The sequence below is a fragment of the Haliotis asinina genome, chromosome 7 (genome assembly GCF_037392515.1).
Source record: "Haliotis asinina isolate JCU_RB_2024 chromosome 7, JCU_Hal_asi_v2, whole genome shotgun sequence".
NCBI lineage: Eukaryota > Metazoa > Mollusca > Gastropoda > Lepetellida > Haliotidae > Haliotis > Haliotis asinina.
In genome coordinates, this window is record NC_090286.1 from 61,212,467 (window position 1) to 61,234,342 (window position 21,876).

Below are 21,876 nucleotides of genomic sequence, written 5' to 3' on the forward strand. Positions count from 1 at the left end.
AATTTTTTTATGTCAGAAACCTTTTGATGAATCTTCTATAGATGCAATCATGCTCATAAAAATGATCTTGATGCTTGCCCAACAAAGTTACTGATCATCATCCTTTCAAGTGAAGGTGTTTAGGGAAATAGTTTGATCAAGCTTGACAGGTATCCAGACGTCATAACAAACACAGTAACCAAATGTTTGTTGTTGCATGTGAGTGACAGCTCCTTTGATAAGTCCACAGCATATGACGTCATACCAGATTACTGTAGTTATCCAAATAAATCCCAAGGGTGTCTGCTGCCCTCCCTCTGACGTCACAGACTTCAGTATCACTAATGGAAGGAAAATAGGAGTCAGGTTTTGACTTTCTATCATGATACTTTAAACAAGTCTACTTTTTGTGCAGTGTAAATACCAACTCTTGGGATTGCAGATCTTTGAGACCATTTTGCTGTGTAGTGTTTACTTTGTACATTATCTGTTTAGATCTGTGCTAACATGGCAGAATGTAATCTTGTAAATGGATATCCTTAGTTTGATGTAAGCATGGATTCTGGGGTTTTTATATCTCGTTTTCCCTTTCTGTTGCTTGCATCATTATCAAGCACACAGATCTACAGCTAAGCAGACTGGTTATGTGGATTACCTACAGACAGACACTGGTGAAAAACTAGATAGTGCAGGCAAGGCATGAAGTCTTTAACATCAAAGAAGAAAGTGGTGATGACAGTGTTGTAATTAGTGTGATGACAGTAGGGACCGCAGGGAATAACAACAGTGTTGTGACAAGTCAACTTCCATCACCTTGGACTTCCTTCACTCAGTTATATTCCAGCAATTAAGTAGGGGTCTGTTAAAAATCTGGAACATAAACTCCTGGCGAGTCATTATGATCATCAGTCAGTGGAACTGGAACTCTTTGATATTAAGTTTGACCACCCAACCATTTCCGTACATTAGATACTTGACCGGATGTTTGATGAATCTGGAGATTTTTCTGGGTTACGTCACAATGGCATTGTGACATCACAGGCAGAGTTAACAGTTACTGTTCAGTTCTACCTGATGATGGGCAAGAACAAGTCCTGAAAGTTTGTACTCCAGAAACATTCGCCTGTTAGTACATGTTAGTCTCTTGAAGACCATTTACAACCTTTAATCTGGAGGTCTTCAGTCTTTACACTCTGACCTATCAGAGGTAGTGATCACATTCTGTTCAGTTCTACCTGATGATGGGCAAGAACAAGCCCTGAAAGTTTGTACTCCAGAAACATTCGCCTGTTAGTACATGTTAGTCTCCTGAAGACCACTTACAACCTTTAATCTGGAGGTCTTCAGTCTTTACACTCTGACCTATCAGAGGTAGTGATCACATTCATACAAGCTGACACAGAAACAGACATTGTATTTATGTGTCATGTGAATGTATGTTGAAAGTGGCAGTGGTAAAATAACTTAGTAAAATACGAGTGCATTGAAAGTATAAAATATAAGTTCAAAACATAAAGGAGTATCACGTAAATTGGAAATAAAACCAACATGTTATTGGGATGATAGCTTATGATGATACATACAGCTAACTAAAGTGGATTAGCAATATTTTATGGAACTCATTCCCACACAGTCACAGACTGACCGTGACCTGGAACTGGAAACATTTGGAGTCTTTTTCTGATGAAGCTAATGACCCTTATTGTCCAGCCTAGGACAGAAACCATCTTCAGTATTGTCTACACCATTGTCTCTGTTCACATGTGTCTCAGTTTGCAAACTTTTTCTTTCCCAGGATTGTACATGCCATGCCTTGGAGTCTTTGGTTCTCATGATCTTCTGATGTGAGATTGGATGATTCCTGCAGTCATTTTTCACGTTTTCTTGTTCCATGCCTGTTTAGTGACAGCATGTGAAATGGCTTGTGATCTAACTGATTCCCATTTTGTTTTGCAGGTGTTCAATGTGAAGCTGTAGAGCCTTGCACTACTTGAGGCAGAAGAGCGACACCAGGTTATCTCAAGATGGCTTCCCGAGTAACTTTTGTTACTGGCACAGCAGAGGTCAAGAGAAGAGGTCAGTTTTGACATGTGTTGATATTTCACATATATACATGGGGATTATTCTGACATAGCTTTGTGGTAACTACTGATTGTTGTTTCGATATATTTGACTTAATTTAAAGCCAGGTTTCTAATGTGCTGATCCAGAATTCTCTCCACCGGAATATAGAGTCTGTTGTAGAGGCAAGTGAGAGCCATATAATGTGTTGTTTCTGAAAGATATTCCTGTATTTGATCACAGATGTTAGGTAAAGCAGCCAAGCAAAGCTAATGGTTTGAAAATATGATATGAATAGGACAGGATACACATGAGTATATGACATGAAATGGAATAATGTATCTGAAAAGCTCATGCCACCAGTCAGTATTTCTTTCTTTGCAAAGTTTACAATCTTCATTCATTATACATCACTGATGTAAAGTGACACAAGCTGTTGCCGTGGCTCACTAAGGATGAAGGTGCCACAATCAAAATCTGTATTGTCACCTTATTTTCATCCAAATTCAAAAATAATCTCATAATTTGAAAGAAAACTCTAAAATCCAATTGTAGGATGGTTGAATGCACAAAAGCAATTGGACCCCTAGCTCTGCTGTAGCTCGTGTGTCGCTGAGTGCGGCATTAATCAACAAACACACATATTGAACACTCAGGTGGGGCACAGCAGCCACTGGAATCAAATATCTATTCTAATTCACCCATATGTGAATTACTGTGGCAAATCATACAGCTATCAACACCCCAGTTCATCACTCATGCACATTTCCTCAACACTAGTGCAGATTTCAATTCTAATCTCCATCCAATAACACCTTGATAAGTCTGTGATACTCCATTGTTTGGTAGTGTTAGGTCCAGGCTTAGCAAGGGGAATATCTTTTTGTTCCTAAGGCGGTTTCATGTCGTAAGGGGGCGGGGTGGCAGACAAGTAGTGAAAGTGTTTGCTCCCTGTACCAAAGACACAGGTTCAATTTCCAACATGGATATAAAGTTTGAAGTTCCCTGCTTGAATATTGCTAAAAGCAGCCTTAAACTAAACTCATTCACTAATGTCATAAAATTCAAATTTTACTTCCTCATTGTTTACAACAATTATACCGGCCAGGTAGTCCTGGTTTCTGTGACTTCCCTGTCCCTCCTCACGCTGTATGCTGTCAGAACTCTTGCATCTGATTATGTCATTATTCAGATTTTGTCACTGCCCATAACCAATGAAAAGTCAGTTTCTACGGAAATAATTGACATTTGTGTTTATGACTCAGCATTTAGGAAACATGAACTGAATGTAAATGTTAAAAAGATATTTATATTCAAGCATAAAGATCCGTTCACCACACCGCCAAACACATTTATTGTGACATCACCAAATATTTTATTCTTGAAATGACTTGTCTGATATTATTCGATAATGTTAACTGAACCCTGGACAGGAATTGAACTTCATAGGTGGGTACAGTATGCTATTGTCATGGCTGGCTGTATATACAGGCATGTTGTTCAATCTAGATTATGTTGCCTATTGAAGAAAAGTACACCACAGAACAAAAACCCAGAAGTGAATAGTCTTTCTAACAATGCTAATTCTGGCCCCTTAAGTTACAATCCGTGTACAATAGAGGCTTAATGAACTAATGTTTAAGTTAGATTTTATAGACTAATGTTGAATGTTTAGAGTTGTTGAGTGTGTGCACTGCTGATTACAACTGATAAGCCTATTTATTTGTTTCAGATCGCAATGGCTATGACGTTGTGGAGAAGCCTAAGGTTGCTTTGATTGATGGCAAGTGTGATTGCTGTCCGTATGGCTACCACATTGACCTGGACTTTGTGAACTTCTGTGAGAACATTACAAGTGGCTCCACTCTGAAGCAGCTGAAGCGAATCCAGCGAGCCAAACGAAAACTACGCAAGTCCATGGAAGTGATGCTGCAACAGCAGAATCAGGCACGTATGGAAGAGGCAGGAACACCGCCACCAGACGTTGTTCACTCCACCGAGGCCAGTCGACTCATGCACATGGTTGAGTATGAGCAGTCGTCCACCCACAGAATATTGGATGAGATTGACTCCTCAGTCGATCAGACCATAGCTCACATTGACTACATGATGAGGCCAACACGCAAACAGCAGCGATATTTTAGCTCTGATAGTGAAGATGGCGTAAGCCCTGTAAGTCCGACAAGATACAATACATTCCCATTACGACGAAGTCCAAATGGTGACGAATCTTCACATTTTGCTACATCACTGTCAACTTCTGGCCGAACTGATTCTATGAGTTCACTGTCATCTGTTTCCACTGTATCAAGCGAGAACCCACAAGGTCAGATTTTGACAACCCATGGTGGACATGGGACACAGTTTGTCCATACCACTGCCACAGCTGAAATAGCTCACCCAACCCACAGCCAAACCTTGACCCAAACCCACACCAAATCCCACAGCACTCACACCCACATCCACAGTAGCCACAGCACTCACCAGACACAGAATTACCGCACAGTCACATCTGCCCAGCTGGCAGAGACAATGGCTACTCACTTCCCCCAGACTGAGAGAGATGGTGCCGTATCTCCCCAGTCCAACACAGCTAACATCAGCAAAATGTCCCTGTCTGCGATCAGGGAGGCCATGGCCATGAGTCTGCAGAGGATGAAAGACCTGGAGGAGCAGGTGAAGGCCCTGCCTATCCTGCAAGTAAGAATCTCAGTGCTCAAGGAGGAGAAGAGGCTACTGATGCTGCAGCTCCAGGCAAGGAACAGGAAGCTGAACACCAGGAGTATTGGAGTTGGAGACAAATCTATTCATGAAGTTGAAGTAGCTGAAGCAATGCCTGTCATGAAGATAGTACAAGCTCAGTCTCCTGTGAAGACAATTAGGTTCCCTGAAGTACCCATGTCTCCAATGTCACCACAGATATCAACACCTATCAAGAGCCCTCCTCCCACTCTGCCGAAACCAAAGAAATCTCGAACTGTTGGTATCGGTGAGCACAGCGTCATCGAGCCATACCTGCTGCAACCAGATCTCCCAACAGGATACACAATTAAAGAGAATGAGGTCCACACAGAGATTAGAACACGTGTCTCTGAGCTGGAGACTCTTAGTCGTTCCTTGAGGGAAATGCCTCGTCTTGAGACCACATTTGACCCTCATCTGAAGAGTCCAATGTTATCTCCTGTTCAGGCATCAAGCCCAAAGACTCACATCACTATCAACCAGATACAAAGAGGAGGAGGACCTAAGGCACTGACTCGCAGCATTGGGGTTGGAGATGGCAACGTGTTCGACAATTCTGGTCTGCACATCCATGAAAAGGAACTGAGGACTGTCATCATTGGCCAAGGGGGACCAGTTGGGAAAAGGAATGTAGGTGTTGAATGTCGCGTCCCAACTAGAGATGTTGGGGTCTCCTATGTGTGTGATGATGAAAAGCCTTCAACAAGGACAGTTGGAGTAAATGTTGACACCGGCAGCCTTCTGACTTCCTTGAGCTTCAAAGGGGAGGAACTGAGAGGAGCCCTGCGGGATATGCTCAGTAAAAATGTCAGGTCCATTGGCACAAATTGTAACTTCAGACCTTTGACTAATGATGTTGCCACCGAGTCAGATCAAATAAAAACGGTAACGGTAGGTGTTGGAGACTGCCGGACAGATGTTGATGTGAGAGCTCACCGTGTGATGAGGTCTGTTGGCATTGGCTTCCACCCTGAAATGACAAGCCGTTACGTTGGCACAGAGAAAGGATGGATGTTGGACCAGGGAACCAATACTCCCATTGCGGACAAGAAGAGCAAGAGCACATCCACAGAGAAGCCAAGGTTTGTGTATGCCTCCACCAACACAGACTCAGCTTCTCTCAGGAACAGCAGCAACCAGACCGACCATAAAATATTCCATGCAACAGACCAACTGAAGAATGTCAGTTGCAATACTCAGAAACAAGCTGCCCAGTCTATAGGGGTTAATACTGATTTCAAGTGTTTGAAGTCGGATACTTTTGACTTTGCAATTACATTCCAGAATGAATCTTCTAATACTGATTTCAGTATTGCTGAGAAAGGTATTAACACTGATAGCAGATCTGGTGGGAAGTATGCTGCACAGTCTGTGAAGACTGTTGGTGTAAACAAGGACATGGATGTTGTCATGGACAGTGAGCAACGGCAGAGGCAGTTCGGAGAGCAGGTGTCAAGGAGCTCAGTGGAAACTATCAGCACCGTGCGTAGCAACCAGAGCGCCACAGTAAACAGCGGAGGCAGCTACATGCCAGCTGATATGAGCAAATTCATGAGTGTTGGAGGATCTTCTAGTGTTGAGTCACAGAGAAGTTCTGTGGGAAGTACCGAGGCGAAGAGGAGACAATTAGAGAGTACACCAAAATCATCAGCCAACAGAAAATCGGGTGATGAGTTTGAGGAATATCGATATTCTGAAGAGTCTTACGTTATCCGTGGCAGTGATTTGGAGCATGGGGACTTTGAAATTGTGAAAGATTTAGGTGGGACTGAAAAGAGGATTGTGGCTAAAAAATCTGACTTACCACTGGAAAAAGTGCTGGGAATAAATGAACAAAGAAAGACTGGAAGGATGCACGCAGGTGGTCAAGATGGACTGTCAATCAGAGAAGAGCAAGTAACATACAGAAGCTCGGGCACAGACTTTGGACTGTCCAGAAAATCTGGAGGAAAGGCAGAACATGATAGAGTTGATGGCAGTAGTGGAGAGGCTGTTGGGTACATCAGGTATCTTCAGGACTCCACTGGTGGGGAAGGTCAAAGTGGAACATCAAGGACACACAGTACCTCTATAATTTCTGCGGATGAGGTGTTGAGGCGGAGTAGCAGTGGCAGCTCGGAGTCAACAGGAGGAAGTGAAATAACATCAAAGCAGGAAAGCATCACACATAGAAGTTCAGGTGGTAGTGATACCACAACTGCCCAAGAGACTGTCGTTCAGAGAAGTTCTGGCAGCAGAGGTGGCACTGGTAGGACCATTGTACAAGCTAGAGGAGGTGGGTACACTTTTGCAGAAGGAAGTGGAGCTGGCACTGGTATGACAGCTTTTCAAGGCCAAGGAGGAGATGGCAGTATAAGAACTGTTCAAGAGACTATTGTGCAGAGAAGTGGCGGAGGTGGTAGTGGAATGACACTTTTTCAAGGAACTGGAGGCGGTAGTGGTACAACAACTGTAAAGGAGACAGTTTTGCAGAGAAGTGTAGGGGGAAGAGGTGGCAGTGGGATGACTATTGTAGAAACAGGTGGAGGTGGGTACACTTTTGCACAAGGAAGTGGAGGTGGTAGCGGAATGACAACTGTCCAGGAAACTGTGCAAAGTAGTGGAGGTAGTGGGTTTTCTTCATCTCTTACTTCTCCATCTCTTACTTCTCCATCTCATGGTCTGACTCTAAATGTGGACAATGCTAGTCCAAGGTCTAACAGACGTGGAATGTGGGAAAGAGCTGGTGGCATTGATGAAATAGCTGGTTTCAGCCTGAGTACAAGCCCAACCCGCCTCAGTGGTGGATCCTTCACTTCAGATTCTGGAGGCTCTGACACACAGATGCTGGAGAGTCCAGATAGTGGCAGGCAGAAGTCAGTCATCACTCGAACAGTGACCACAACACGATCCACAAGAGATGGTGCTAATGTGACTGTTGAGGAGACAACTTCCTCACAAGGAGGGAAGGTAACCTCCACAAAAACTGTAACTGGTAATCCAGACTTGCTTGGCAGCATCCAGAGACATGAACAGTCAATGTTGAAATCTGGTCTGGATATTTTAGATGGTAATATGACTTCTTCCCAGTACTCCAATGAAAGTGGGTTCTCGGTGACACCCAGCAGCTCTCAAGGGGACTTCAACAAGGGGCTGGGGAGCGACTTGGATAGAAACAGAATGTCTTCCTCTCACAGCAGTGTGAATACATCCTTTGACTCTGAGAATGGCACCCTCAAGTCATGCATCAAACGCAGCAAGTCAGACACGCAAGTGAAGAAGGGAATCTCATTTGCTTCAACTGTTGTTGGGGGGTAAGTCGGACATGATGTGCCATTAGGTTATTTTGATTGATTAATATTGTACTTGTGATTGTTATTTAGAGATAGGTGTCACTGCAGTTCAGTGTGCAGAGTTGTGTCTTTTGTGCATCCCTACAACGTGAAATTTTTTGTTGGATAACAGTTCACCTTGATAATGTTATGGATTTGTCAGCAAGATACATGTGGTCGTGCATTGCTTTAGGCATGCCTGCCGAATAAGGCTGGGATGCCATGAAAGAGCTGGAAGTCTGTTCAAAGCGATGCTAAACCCAACTTACTTACACACTGATTCAAGAAGTCTTAAACTTCAGCCACTGGTGTGAAGTCAGTATCTTGTAAATTCTGTGCCTCCATGTAAGCTCCACTGACATTAGTTCATTTGAAAAGTCATCAATGTACACACAAAATATCCAAGCTAGGACTCAGACAACTATGGCACAGACTGCAGGAGTCAGAATTGCTGAAGCAAGGACTCAGGCAACTGTGGCACAGACTGCAGGAGTCAGTATTGCTGAAGCCAAGACTCAGGCAACTGTGGCACAGACTGCAGGAGTCAGTATTGCTGAAGCAAGGACTCGGGCAACTGTGGCACAAACTGCAGGAGTCAGTATTGCTGAAGCAACTGTGGCACAGACTGCAGGAGTCAGTATTGCTGAAGCCGAGACTCAGGCAACTGTGGCACAGACTGCAGGAGTCAGTATTGCTGAAGTGCAGCCAACAGTTTACGCTTAGTCATTATGATCAGCCAGTTTGTAGTTGGTGTCCATTTTGAAGATTACCCAGTTTTTCCGCCATGCTCGACAGCTGCAATGTGGATTGGTTCTTCACAGTGGTTTCTATATATAATTATGCCTGAAAATCTCAAATGCCTTGCTGCCCTCTTTTTGCCTAAGCATAGACCATTATCCAGGGATGGTAATTTCATGCGAATCTGCAGAAATTCGCGGATTTAATTGCAAACCAATTCATCCTGGGCCCTGTTGGGGGTCTGCGGCCCTCATACTCTCATAGGTGATTTTCAGCTGAAATCACTTTCACCTGTTGCCATCCCTGATTATAAGTTGCAACTTTATCGATACATTTCATAGCGTAAACAACCATGGCATCTGTCTGTGAACATGCAACCCACAAATCAACTCATGAGTCACTGTGTTATGGATATTAAGGAGAGGTTTTGATAATTAGATACTGGTGAGATTGCATATCTGTGTTTCAGTTCATTTTATGATTTTGCGATTTTATGATTTTCCAGATTTCGTATTTTCATTGTAACCAGTCAGTCTATACAAGATTGTGGCTAAAATCATTGCAGTGTTTTTCATAAGTCTGTCTTGGAAGCCAACTAAAAGTAATTTAAGTCCTTATGGCTTCATGTGATGAGCACTGTTGAGCTGTAGTGGTCACTGTTGACCTGTGGTGAGTCCATTTGAGATGGGGTGAGGGCTGTTGGGGTCTGTGGTGAGTTCGTTAAGCTGTGGTAAGCGTTGTTAAGCTGGGTTGAAGGCTGTTGAGCTGGGGTGAGGGCTATTGAGGTCTGTGGTGAGCACTGTTAAGTTGTGGTGAGCCCTGCTTGCGCATAGTTTTATTAAACAAGCGAATTCCTATTTACACAACCACATTTCCATTTCGGCAAGGACACGTCCTATCTTTTATAAGCCAGGTATTCAAATCAAACATAAAGGGCAATGCATTACACTGAAATGCCTGCACATTGTTAAGAAGAACATTCAGTCAATATAACATGCAAGATTTGAAGTTTTCAGCTCCCATCTTGTAATGAAATACTGTGGGTCAGAACTGAATCAGTAACCATCTACCCCTAATACACAGTAATACCCACTGTGAGTGTAGCTCTGTACATATACTTGACATAGCCATCTGATACAGCCATGTATCCCACGGGTTCATGTGATAATTTGTAGTTTTTATCAAACGTTTCCTGTTATTTAACATTTTTAAGAATGTTCAATAGTCTTTTCAGTTCCCCACTATCCACATTAACATTAACAGATGCTGGGGTTGTTTTGCTGGATCAGATCAGCACAATTGACTGCAGAGTTGGACTCAGCTCACTTACGCCCTTTGTCGACATGGTTTTGTACAAAACCATTTATATGTTCAACTCATTTTAAAATCTTATATGAATGAAACATTATTTTCATTAAACTTCAGAAATAAAAATAGCATTTACAGTCTGTTTGTCAGTGAACAAAAAGACCATGTTGTCCTGGTTGAGTACCTGTGACCTTGCAGGGAACATGTAGTGCACCCACTGCATGATGGCATGGGCTTATACTTCAGTGTGTTCACTCTAAAGTGGTAACAGTCTGGGACATGTCAAGCTGATGCAAAGTTATATGACATACTTGAGGTATTATACCAAACTTACACACTTACAAGACTCATCATGATACACTTCGATTCCGCACTTTGGTACAATGTGTGCAACCCATGTCTGGTGTCTCCTGCCGTAATGTGGCCAGTAAGACTAAACTCGCCCATCACGATACACTAGTCTGCATGAAAGTATTGCCAAGGTTTTCCCCGTTTTGATATGACCGAAGATATGATCGATACATCATTAATACAATATAGAAATGTTTGGACTGGTTTTCTTTTCAGTATTTACTTTTGTTCATGTCATCAGGTGGTCTTATCACAGCCATGGTTGTAAGTCAGTGTTAACAGACTGGACCTGTCATAGTAAAAACACTACTGTTTGGAGCAAGGCTCTAATTAGACTGAATATATAAAATACAACCATGAGATTGTAACTATATACCCGTACACCACCTGATGTACAGTTAATTAAAACAAACTGAAAAACATGTTTTTGTGCATAAGGAAGTTATGGCTGGCACTTCATCCATTCAACTCTTTATTTACCACAGGAGGAGGTATTGCAATGTCTCGTAAGAATAGACCATTGTTTTACGTCAAGTACTAATGTTTATGAGTAGTCAAACTGACATGCATGTAGAAAATAGTGCAGTCCTGTAGTGGGTTGTTCTGGCCATTGTGGTCCAGTCATGCAATACAGTGTGCAGTCAGTTGCTTGTCTTTGGATCCGAAATTGAGGGTATGAATCTTGTATTTGCCAAGACTATGATCCTTGGTTTTTCACCAACTGTGTTCATGGGAGGCTGTCACCAAAGTGATCAACATGAGTTTTCACCGACTTGGCCTTCCTCCCACATAAGGTCTGAGATAAAATTACCAAATAGCTATAACCCATCTATACCAAACGAGCGATAACTCGTGCTTGTAGTGAAGAGGATCAAGTGGTGTGGCTCATTTGTTTGCTTGATCATTGATCATTGTTTCTAATATCTGTCATTGGCTTGTCTGGTTCAGACTGGATTACTGGATAAGTGAAGATTTTTTTTATTCTTCAGCAAGAAGGCTTCAGTGAAAAGGTAAAGAGTTTTCTTTTGAGAATGTATAGCACTTGGTGTGAAACTATCTACAGCTTCATGACTTTCAGATTCTTTTAATAGATGCTTTAGCTATAATTTTGACACCTAATGAGAGATAAGAATGTGTGACAGTGGGTGTGATTAACAACATGGAGGCAACAAACCCACATGCATCCATATGTGGGTGTCTAGAGGAAGTCCCACAGTCGTGATCGGCCATAGGTTATACTTCCTGACAGCCAGCAGTCAGTTTCGCACACCGCCTGTAATGCTGTAATCAGTTGTAATGAAAGTGTTTCCTCCATGCAGCATCCTGTGTGTGTTCCATGTCACTCTAAATCACGCATCGCAGCATGCTGACATGGGGTACTCATATCAATTTGAAATATGAAAGGTTAATCTTTTTATAACTGGATGGGAAATTTGGTTGCAGAAATTGAACAAGCCTGGTTTTGTGGACTGAAAAGAATGTTCAGAGTTCACAGAATGTTTGTTGTGTGAAAGAAGGCAGATCTTCATGGAGGGAGTGGGTTCAGGGTATGTCAGATGTGGGCACATCAGTTTGTAGTACAGAGTTATGTCCATTTGTTGTACCAGGATCTACTGATCATGAGTTGAGATCACAGATGTCTGTGATTATGATCCTTGTTTCGTAGAGCATCATACCTCTGCTTTTGGCAAATGTTGTTATATGCATCACTTTCCTGCCATGCTGCCTTGATACAGAACTACTATTCACAGCGGCATTAAGCATAACCCTGTCTTTGCCAAAAGTACACACTCTGGTCAATATTGCATGAGGAAGGATGGAAGCAATAACCATGCCTGTTTTGCCACGTGTCATGCCTAATGCATGTCCTTACTCAACCCATTACATCAGCCCTGTCTCCTCAAATACCTGAAACAAGTCAGCAGGTCCAGCCTACCTGTTAGTGACCTTACCTGTACAAGATAAAAAGGCCACTAAGCAGGTAATACCTGTGTTGAGGCAAGACAAGGGTCGTCCCTCCTGTCTCCCAAGCATAACAGATCATGACTGTTCTAGACTACATCAATGCTCGTTAACATGTTGAATCTTGGGAATATCTTTTTGAAGGTGAAGAACATGTGCTGCTACTAGCATTTGATATTACTTGATACATGAGGGTGCCCATTCTGAATTAGCATCAAACTAGATACTTTATATAATATTTTGGTTTATATTAAAGCTTCCAGAATGATTGTTCATTTGCAGACAAAAGTAATGTCACATAGAATAGAGATTCAACTAACTCTTTCTATCTGGCCCTGTCTGTGTGACAGCCTGGCAAATGCCATTGGTATGCTTGAAAAGTGATACGTATATCTAATATCTCCAATATTATATATGCATATGCTTATGATTTGATATTACACATTTGTACCATATGCTGTTAGGTCCAACCTCAGCACTGAAGCAAAACTGATAGTATCATTTTAACGTTCATCATAGCAGCATGGATGAATAATGCTGAGCCAGCACTAGCTCGACAGTTAGTGGTCAGTAATCTTACATTTATATGCCACTAAGTGAAATCCATCACACCTACTCACAACAATTAATGTCTTTATCCCCATTAGATTTTCTCAGTTAGGTAAAACTGCACAGGGGAAGACTGTCTGCCACATGGTGTGAGATAAAAACTCTTACCACTGTGACTGTTGTAAAGGAAAACTTACTTGCTTTATTCAGAAGCTCTATTGATTACCTGGTGTACCACTAGGTACTGCAGGAAATTACCTCACTTGATGCAAGTTTTATGGAAAGTAGTATTGACAAGCAAAGAACTTTGAAACCCAAATTAGATAGTTGAGTCTCGCCGGAATGATTGATGCCTAGATGTAGCCACTGTGCTCATATAGCCCTGTATCACTGTTCCCGAGCCCCTACAATGGTCTCCTGTCCTGTTGTGCTCATGTAACACCATATCACTGTTCCCAAGCCCCTACAATGGTCTCCTGTCCTGTTGTGCTCATATAGCCCCGTATCACTGTTCCCGAGCCCCTACAAAAGTATCCTGTCCTGTTGTGCTCATGTAACACCGTATCATGGTTCCTGAGCCCCTAGTATGGTCTCCTGTCCCATTGTGCTCATATAGCTCTGTATTACGGTTATCAAGCCCCTAGAATGGACTCCTGTCCCATTGTGCTCATGTAGCTCTATATCACGGTTCCCGGGCCCGTAGAATGGACTCCTGTCCAATTGTGCTCATGTAGCTCTGTATTACGGTTATCAAGCCCCTAGAATGGACTCCTGTCCCATTGTGCTCATGTAGCTCTATATCACGGTTCCCGGGCCCGTAGAATGGACTCCTGTCCAATTGTGCTCATGTAGCTCTGTATTACGGTTATCAAGCCCCTAGAATAGACTCCTGTCCTGTTGTGCTCATGTAGCTCTATATCACGGTTCCCGGGCCCGTAGAATGGACTCCTGTCCCATTGTGCTCATATGGCCCCATATCACGGGGCGTAATGTAGCTCTGCATTATGCTTCCAGAGCCCCTAGAATGGACTCCTGTCCCATTGTGCTTATTTAGCCACTGAGTGTTGTGGTTCCAGAACCCCTAGAATGATATCCTGTTCCATTGTGCTCATACAACCCTTTATCGTGGTTCCAGAGCCTTACAATGGAATCATGTCCATTATCTTCATGTAGTCCTATAGTGTGGCTCCAGAACCCCAAGAATTGACTCCAGTCCCGTTGTGCTTATGTAGCTCTGTACCTCAGTTCCAGAGCCCCAAGAATGGACTCCTGTCCCGTTGTGCTTATGTAGCACTATACCTCAGTTCCAGAGCCCTTAGAATGGACTCCAGTCCCGTTGTGCTTATGTAGCACTGTTCCTCAGTTCCAGAGCCCCAAGAATGGACTCCTGTCCCGTTGTGCTTATGTAGCTCTGTACCTCAGTTCCAGAGCCCCAAGAATGGACTCCTGTCCCGTTGTGCTTATGTAGCACTATACCTCAGTTCCAGAGCCCTTAGAATGGACTCCAGTCCCGTTGTGCTTATGTAGCACTGTTCCTCAGTTCCAGAGCCCCAAGAATGGACTCCTGTCCCGTTGTGCTTATGTAGCACTGTACCTCAGTTCCAGAGCCCTTAGAATGGACTCCAGTCCCGTTGTGCTTATGTAGCACTGTACCTCAGTTCCAGAGCCCCAAGAATGGACTCCAGTCCCGTTGTGCTTATGTAGCACTGTACCTCAGTTCCAGAGCCCTTAGAATGGACTCCAGTCCCGTTGTGCTTATGTAGCACTGTACCTCAGTTCCAGAGCCCTTAGAATGGACCCCTGTTCCGTTGTGCTTATGTAGCACTGTACCTCAGTTCCAGAGCCCGTAGAATGGACTCCTGTCCCATTGTGCTCATGTAGCTCTGAGAGAAGGCAATAGGTCCATTGATATCCTCAGCTCTGAGTGAAAAGTATTGCATTTATTCAAGTGTTTGCTCACAATGCCAAAGTCCTTGATTTTATTCCCTACATTGGTACAATGTGAAGCCCTTTCTCAGTGTCATGACACATAAATTTTTGAAGGAATATTGTATGGATCCTTGTTAACTCACTCATTCATGTTCTCTGTTAGGCTTTGAGTTGGTGAATTTATAAACAGTTTGGATAAAAGGTTTTCTTGTAACTGCTGAAACGTACATAAGTGATGTTTGTTCACATGAAACCACCAAACCTTGTCCAGTAATACATTAATGTGTGTATGGTTCCATCCATTAGCTTTTCTTGCTTTTTGCTAACTCAGTTCGTTTGATGCTTTTGTTTCCTAATGCTTTTGTCATTGTATTCTTTTATTATTTGTTAAAAGGTTTTGTAATATTTACATTTAGTACAGTAGTACAATACATGACTAAAATTATTTTGACATTTTTCATCTTTCATCATGGATACTGAGCATAACATGTAATTGTCACCATTGCAACATCTAATTTCATTGTCATCATTTTATGAACATACTAGATTTTATAGATAGGTATGCTGGACTTTGTTTATGTGTAGATTATCAAGCTACATTTGCTACAATCACATCTTGTCAATTGAATTTCCTGATGTTTACTGTGGGCTGTTTGTATTCTGTGTGTTTCTAATCAATGTTGCAACACTTTGCTTTCTATAGCTGAAAGAGTTTGCTTTCAGTAGCTTTGGGAAATGACTGAATTTTTTGCATCTGCTGATCCTTCAAAAAAGTGTGATATATCTCCAGTCGAACATGATATATATACTGGAGCCATTTGCACCTAATGTTTAGTTTCTAGTCCAAATGGTTATGTGGAAAGTTAGCAGTTACCTCCTATAGCATTGTGGTTAAAGCATTCACTCGTTACACCTAAGACTCTGGTTTGATTGCCCCTATTTCTGGTGTTCCCTGCCATGATATTGCTTGAATATTGCTAAAAGTGGTGTAAAACCATACTTACTCACTCACTCTTTCACTCCTAAACAAAGCTTGTGTACCAGTAGTAAATGGCTCCCAGATATATATCATAGTGAATAACTGAGACTTGATTTCTGTCTCCAGTTTGGCTGTGTGTGCTGACTCTTGACTTGTGTTTGTCAGGACGGATTCAGAAGAATCGACTGATGGGGAGTCCGAGAACGAGGAGGTGGAGGGTTCCGACAGCAGCTATGAGGAGGGATCATACGATGGCCGTCATGGAAATATTGTGTATCAATGTAAAGATGATGAGGCCATTGCCAAGGGCATCCCTGGTGCCAAGATGTTTGACCAGAATATTCGAGAGACGTATGTGTATTTCTCCTGCTTGTGTTGGGTTTTGTGATTTCATGACTAGTTTTAAATGAAAAGGTTATATGTATAGTATAGTGTGCGTGCATATGTATGTATATATACATATATTTCATATGGATTGGAAGAAAATCATGTTGTGTTTTACTGAATATATGATTCTTAAGTATTATTTCTTAATGATTTTGTTTACATGTATAATTTTTGTAGGAAGTTGCCTTATTGCATTTTTATAAATTAATTGTTTTGTTTGTTTTGTGGGTTTTTTTTGGTTTCTTTAACCTTTAATGTTTTCTAGCAGACTGACCAAAAAGCTGTTTGAACTGAGATATTTAAGACCTGCTTTGCCATATATTGTTGCCATGAAAAGCTGAGTAGAGGAATACAAACTAGGCATTTTAACAAAGGATTATTACATATCACAGTTGTGTGAATGTATGGTTTATAGAAAACCTTAATTCTGGTACAAATACCAACAGGTTCGAGCTGAGTGAAGGTATGAGGACATCCTGCAAAGTACTCGCCAACTATCTGGTAGATTCAACGACCATCAAAACTTCAGAACTGGTATGTTTCCTTGTTCAGGAGCCTGATAAATTCTGTGATCTTGATTTCTGTGAGAGGCATTTAGAGTTGGAGCAGTAATGAAGGACAACTATATACACATAAACAACTTCTTTATTGCAGAGAGCGAAGGTACCGGATTGAAATCCAGGGCCCACTTGCACAAAAACGATCTTAGAGCTACAATTATTGTAAATCCTTAAGATCGAGATGTTAGGCTTAGGCTACAATCGCCATCCACTTGCACAAAGCAATTGTAGGCTAAGATCATTGTAAGTTACAATCAAAACTTACAATTGGTCAGAACCAATTGTAAGGAGCTAAGATCATTGTAGTCAGTAGCAAACTGACAAGTTGGTGTCAGTTTCACACAATTAATTAGCTTTACATTTGGGGATTGCTTGTATATTGCATAAAACTGTATGATTCGCCTTGACACTTCAACAACACAGAGAATGCAACATCGATTTAATGTCTGAAATATTGTTATTTGAGGTAGTGAACAACATCATTACATCATCGATATCATAGAGTACAATTCTCACCCGATTCAGTGTTGGAAAAAGTATGAACACCATACCTTTTTGATAAACAAGGAAAAGATAGTAACGAAAGGTGTCTGCATGCGATTAGCAGTGGCCATGACCTTTTCAATAACTCAAGGGCTGCTAATCTTAGTTTTTACGCAAGATGGGAGTGGTTTCCCTTTGCATATTATGCCGTTGCCATAAAATCTGTCATGCCCAAATACAGTGCATGTTCTGCTGTGACAGAACAGATCTCCACATGTTTCTTTTCAGTTAATGATTTTGTCTTAGTTTATCATTGAAATAATCTACAGTTGGATTACATACAAAATTATGGTTTTTTTCTACTTGTAAAAATTTAATCTGACGAGACACAAGAGTTGTAATCTATGCATTTCAAATATAATACAAGTATTCTTCAAACGGGAAAATACACTTGCTGGGGTATGTGAAATTTGCATAAAACATTTTTTTTAACAAAATGAAAAAAATAATTATTAACAAGATAGCATAAAGTAATTAATATACTGTGGATGAGCATTTAACAACACATACAACACATACAACACACACGAAATAATAACGTTTTCATATTTCCCTGTCATGAATTTTCCACAACACTCCCGCAGTCATGTCACACTTTCATATCTTTACAAAACTAATGCTTGTGGGATATATTTGGGATTTTACTCCAAATAACACCGACCAGATGCCAAACTATGTTCAACTGACAACCACTGACAAATCATGGTACTTTTAGGTGTTACGCCATAAGGAAATTATATTTATCTGTTATCTTTTAATTTCATGATTATTATGTCAATAACTCAAGACCAAATTTGTTAATGTATTTGTTTGTATTTCAGTATTTGCATAAAACATGATATTTCTGTGGTTGCAGTATCACATGTTTAGTTCGTAAAATAAATTAGAATGTAGAAAAATTAGAGAATAACCCCTGAGGTAGTACGAGTGATTATACATGTTACCTTCCACGTTATCGCTTCCTTCTTCAATGTTATCATTTCCTTCAAAGATTTGTGGGTTGGGGTTTTTGTTTGTTTGTTTTTTTGGTTTTGTTTTGTTTTCATGAAAAAAATGCAAGATGTAATTAAGGAAGGAATGTCATTTGCGTGCAGTAACCAATTCCACATTTTATTTGCGCTTCATGCTATTCACACTTGAAGACAACTGTAGACAGGAGTCGAGTTTAAGAAATTTCTACCTCCAATGTTGAAGAGTTCGATCTTAGTTAAGATTGCGATCTTAAATCCATGCTGTCTTAAGATCGTCTTTGTGCAAGTGGATTAAAGCAATTATATGGTGATTGTAAAGTTTATTGTAGGGGCCTAAGATTGATTGTAACTAAGATTGCTCTGTGCAAGCGGGCCCTGGTCTTACTCTTGATTGTTGCTGAAAAGGTTGGGCAAGCCCTCAATAACTAAATCGGTCTTACACAAAATTATTGGCTTGCTATACGCCTGGTGGGAGCAACATTTTGGTGTATGTTTTTACTTCACTGGCTTGATAACAGTATTAAGCCTACATCAAAATGTTACTGTCACCTTAAGAAGGAAGGTTTTTATCGATATATTATTATCCTTTCTTGTGCGAACATGGTCTAAGGGGAGGCAACTCTTTTTCAGAATACGAACCTGAGTACAATCCAGAAGGAGTGGTTTAATGTGTCGAGTCAGAAACTGTCAGACCACCATCAGGTGGAGGATTTCATGTCTTCCTTCAATGAGATCTCCAAGAAGCTACTGGAGTACATTGTCAATATGGCAGATACAAATGTAAGTCTTGCAACATGGTGCGAACCAGTGTAAACCTGAACATTACCACATCAGGCACAGACTGTATTCTTACAAGGATAATGTGGCAGACATAAAAGTTAGTCTTGGAACCTGGTGCAAACAAGTGTAAACTGGAACGTGACAACATGACAGTCACAGACATAAGTCCTTAGCATTGTCAACATGGCAGACACAAATGTAAATCTTGCAACATATTGCAAACCAGTGTAAATTGTCACATGTCAACACGACAGGCACAGACTTCATTCTTACACCATCAACATAACCGACACAAATGTAAGTCTTGGAACAGTGCAAACAAGTGTAATTTGGGAACATGTAAACAAGCCAGCCACAGACTTCAGTCTTGTATCGTCAATATGGCAGACACAAATGTAAGTCTTGCAACATGCCACAAACCTGTGTAAATTGGAACATGCTATAGTGTGACCAGAAAATACTGAGAATTTAAAGATTGTGAATGTTTTATTATATTCACTCATTACTCACATATTAAATGTGAATATTAGTAGAACATGACTCCAGATTCGAAGACAGTTAGTGAACAGGTAGTATTAAGTGACCATGGGCAGCAATGCAGGCTTCAATGCCTCAGAGCCTATTCCTGATCAAAGAAGTTAGAAAGTTGTGGTCCATGCCTCTTCTTTCATTTCAGCAATATTTGTCAGAGTTTTCTTGTTGACACTTTCCTTTATTAGTCTCCAAACATTTTCTATTGAATTTATTTCAGCGCTATAGCTTGGCCATTCTAATAAAGTCATATTTTGGGTCCAAAACCAGTCCTGTGAGTGCTTTAAATGATGTTTTAGGTCATTGTCCGGCTGGAAAATACAAAACTTTCCATAGAACACATGAGCAGATAGAAAGAAGTAAATGTCCCCCGTGAATATCTGTGTACTGCTCACTGTTCATATTCCCTTCAAATACACAGAGGGGTGTTGACCCTAACTCAATATGCCACCCCACACGTTAAGTTTTAGACTGTCCTTTGGGCACTGATATAAAGGTTTGTCAGTTTGTTTGGTCCAGAATTTCTGTGTATTAGGAAACAGCCACACAGAACTTTGATCTGAGAAAATCACATTGTCCCAGTTAAAATTTCTCTGCTGTAAGCACCAGTTCAACCTTTGCTCCTTTTGTTTTCATAATCGGTGAAGGAATTCCTCGACTTTTCTACCAACCTATTGCATGCAGCTCAGTTCTAATTGTCCCTTTACAGACAGCCACAGTTCCTCTATCAATCATGTCCAGCCTTAAGTTTTCTGAACTCCTTTGTTTGTTTTTGGAAATAATTAGTACATTTTCAGGCCCTACCTGTCCCTCCCTGCTGCTCAGTGCCATATCCATTTGCAATATTTTTCAAAACACCATAAACAGTAGACAAAGGGATGCCTGTTCCACTTGAAATTACTGTAGCTGATCTGATGTCCTTCTTATAATAATCTAAAATCAATTTCCTCTCCTTCAAATCATCAATACTGAGGATCACTGAATATGTTGTCTGTTAGCAAGTAAACAAATGGGGATAACTCTTCACAAACTAATGAAAAAGGATGAACAGAGTATTCTCTCTTGAGTGAAATCAGGCACTTGATAGCTGGTCAAGGTTATTTATGCTACAAATCCAATTAAACATATTCCTAAAATTCTCTAGCAAGTAAACAAAGGGGGATAACTCTTTGCAAACTGATGAAAAATGATAAACGGAGTTGACTCTCTTGAATGAACCCAAGCACTTGATAGCTCGTCAATACTAGAAAGCAAATTAAACATATTCCTAAAATTCTCAATTTCTGGTCATACTATATCACGACAGGCATAGACTTTTGTCTCACATTGTCAATATACCGATATGTCAGTAATAAGTCTTGCAACATGGAGCAAACCAGTGTAAATTTGGAACATGTTAACACGACCGGCATGAACTTTAGGTACAGACATTAATCTTTGCATTGTCAATATGGCCAACAATAAGTGCAAAAACTCTTGCAGCATGATAGACACAGATGCAAATTTGGAACATGTCAGCATGGCAGATGTAAAGTCATGTTCAATAGGATGAGACAGATACAAATAATGTGCCTAGAGGCAGCAAGAATTGTGTACTCCCCAGGGAGTTGAGACTGATAATACGATGGACCATTGATATTGACGTCCAGTGATCGAGGAAAATTTACGTCAACACCTTGAGCAAGCACTAGTTGCCTGGATATGTATGCTGTATTAATATCCTGTAATAATAAAAATAATAGTAATGTTCATAAATCTTGAAAAACTTTATATTATTGTGTTGAATATATCAACTTGTAGTAATTCTATGTTCAGTGTTTCAAAAATTATTTAAACTGTTATGTACCTATTGTATTCAACACAGTATGTAGTTTCAGGAGCATAATGTGCTGTTCCTGTTAATAGTTCATCTTGAAATGTTGACAGGGAAACACAGCCCTCCACTATGCCGTTTCCAACTGCAGCTTTGATGTCTGCAACCTCTTCCTCGACTCTGGTGTAGTTGATGTCAACAAGCAGAACAAGGCAGGCTACACCCCAGTGATGCTGGCCTCGCTAGCATACATTCAGACCCAAGGCCAGATTGAGACAGTACGCCGGCTCTTCAGGCAGGGAGATGTTAATGTCAGGTCCACTCAGGTGAGAATCCAGTCCATGCACAATCAAGCATGGTAGTTTCATATTAAAAAATATGT

General features: G+C 41.0%; 2 protein-coding genes across 10 annotated transcripts in view; one reads left to right on the forward strand and one right to left on the reverse strand.

Annotated features, from left to right (window-relative positions):
- LOC137291711 (replication termination factor 2-like) overlaps positions 1-21,876 on the reverse strand; it is a 559,227-nt gene that overhangs the window by 146,139 nt on the left and 391,212 nt on the right. The gene's annotated exons all lie outside the window — the stretch shown is intronic.
- LOC137291702 (uncharacterized) overlaps positions 1-21,876 on the forward strand; it is an 89,843-nt gene that overhangs the window by 58,555 nt on the left and 9,412 nt on the right. For 8 of the 9 annotated variants that reach the window (XM_067823141.1, XM_067823147.1, XM_067823150.1 and 5 more), the window contains 7 exons: positions 1,936-2,055; positions 3,773-8,075; positions 11,480-11,500; positions 16,075-16,260; positions 16,743-16,830; positions 19,001-19,150; positions 21,608-21,820. In XM_067823141.1, the coding sequence (XP_067679242.1) occupies positions 2,004-2,055; positions 3,773-8,075; positions 11,480-11,500; positions 16,075-16,260; positions 16,743-16,830; positions 19,001-19,150; positions 21,608-21,820 (5,013 nt within the window). In that variant the 5' untranslated portion in view covers positions 1,936-2,003. The remainder of the gene's footprint in view (positions 1-1,935; positions 2,056-3,772; positions 8,076-11,479; positions 11,501-16,074; positions 16,261-16,742; positions 16,831-19,000; positions 19,151-21,607; positions 21,821-21,876) is intronic. The other variant, XM_067823149.1, reaches the window with a different exon arrangement.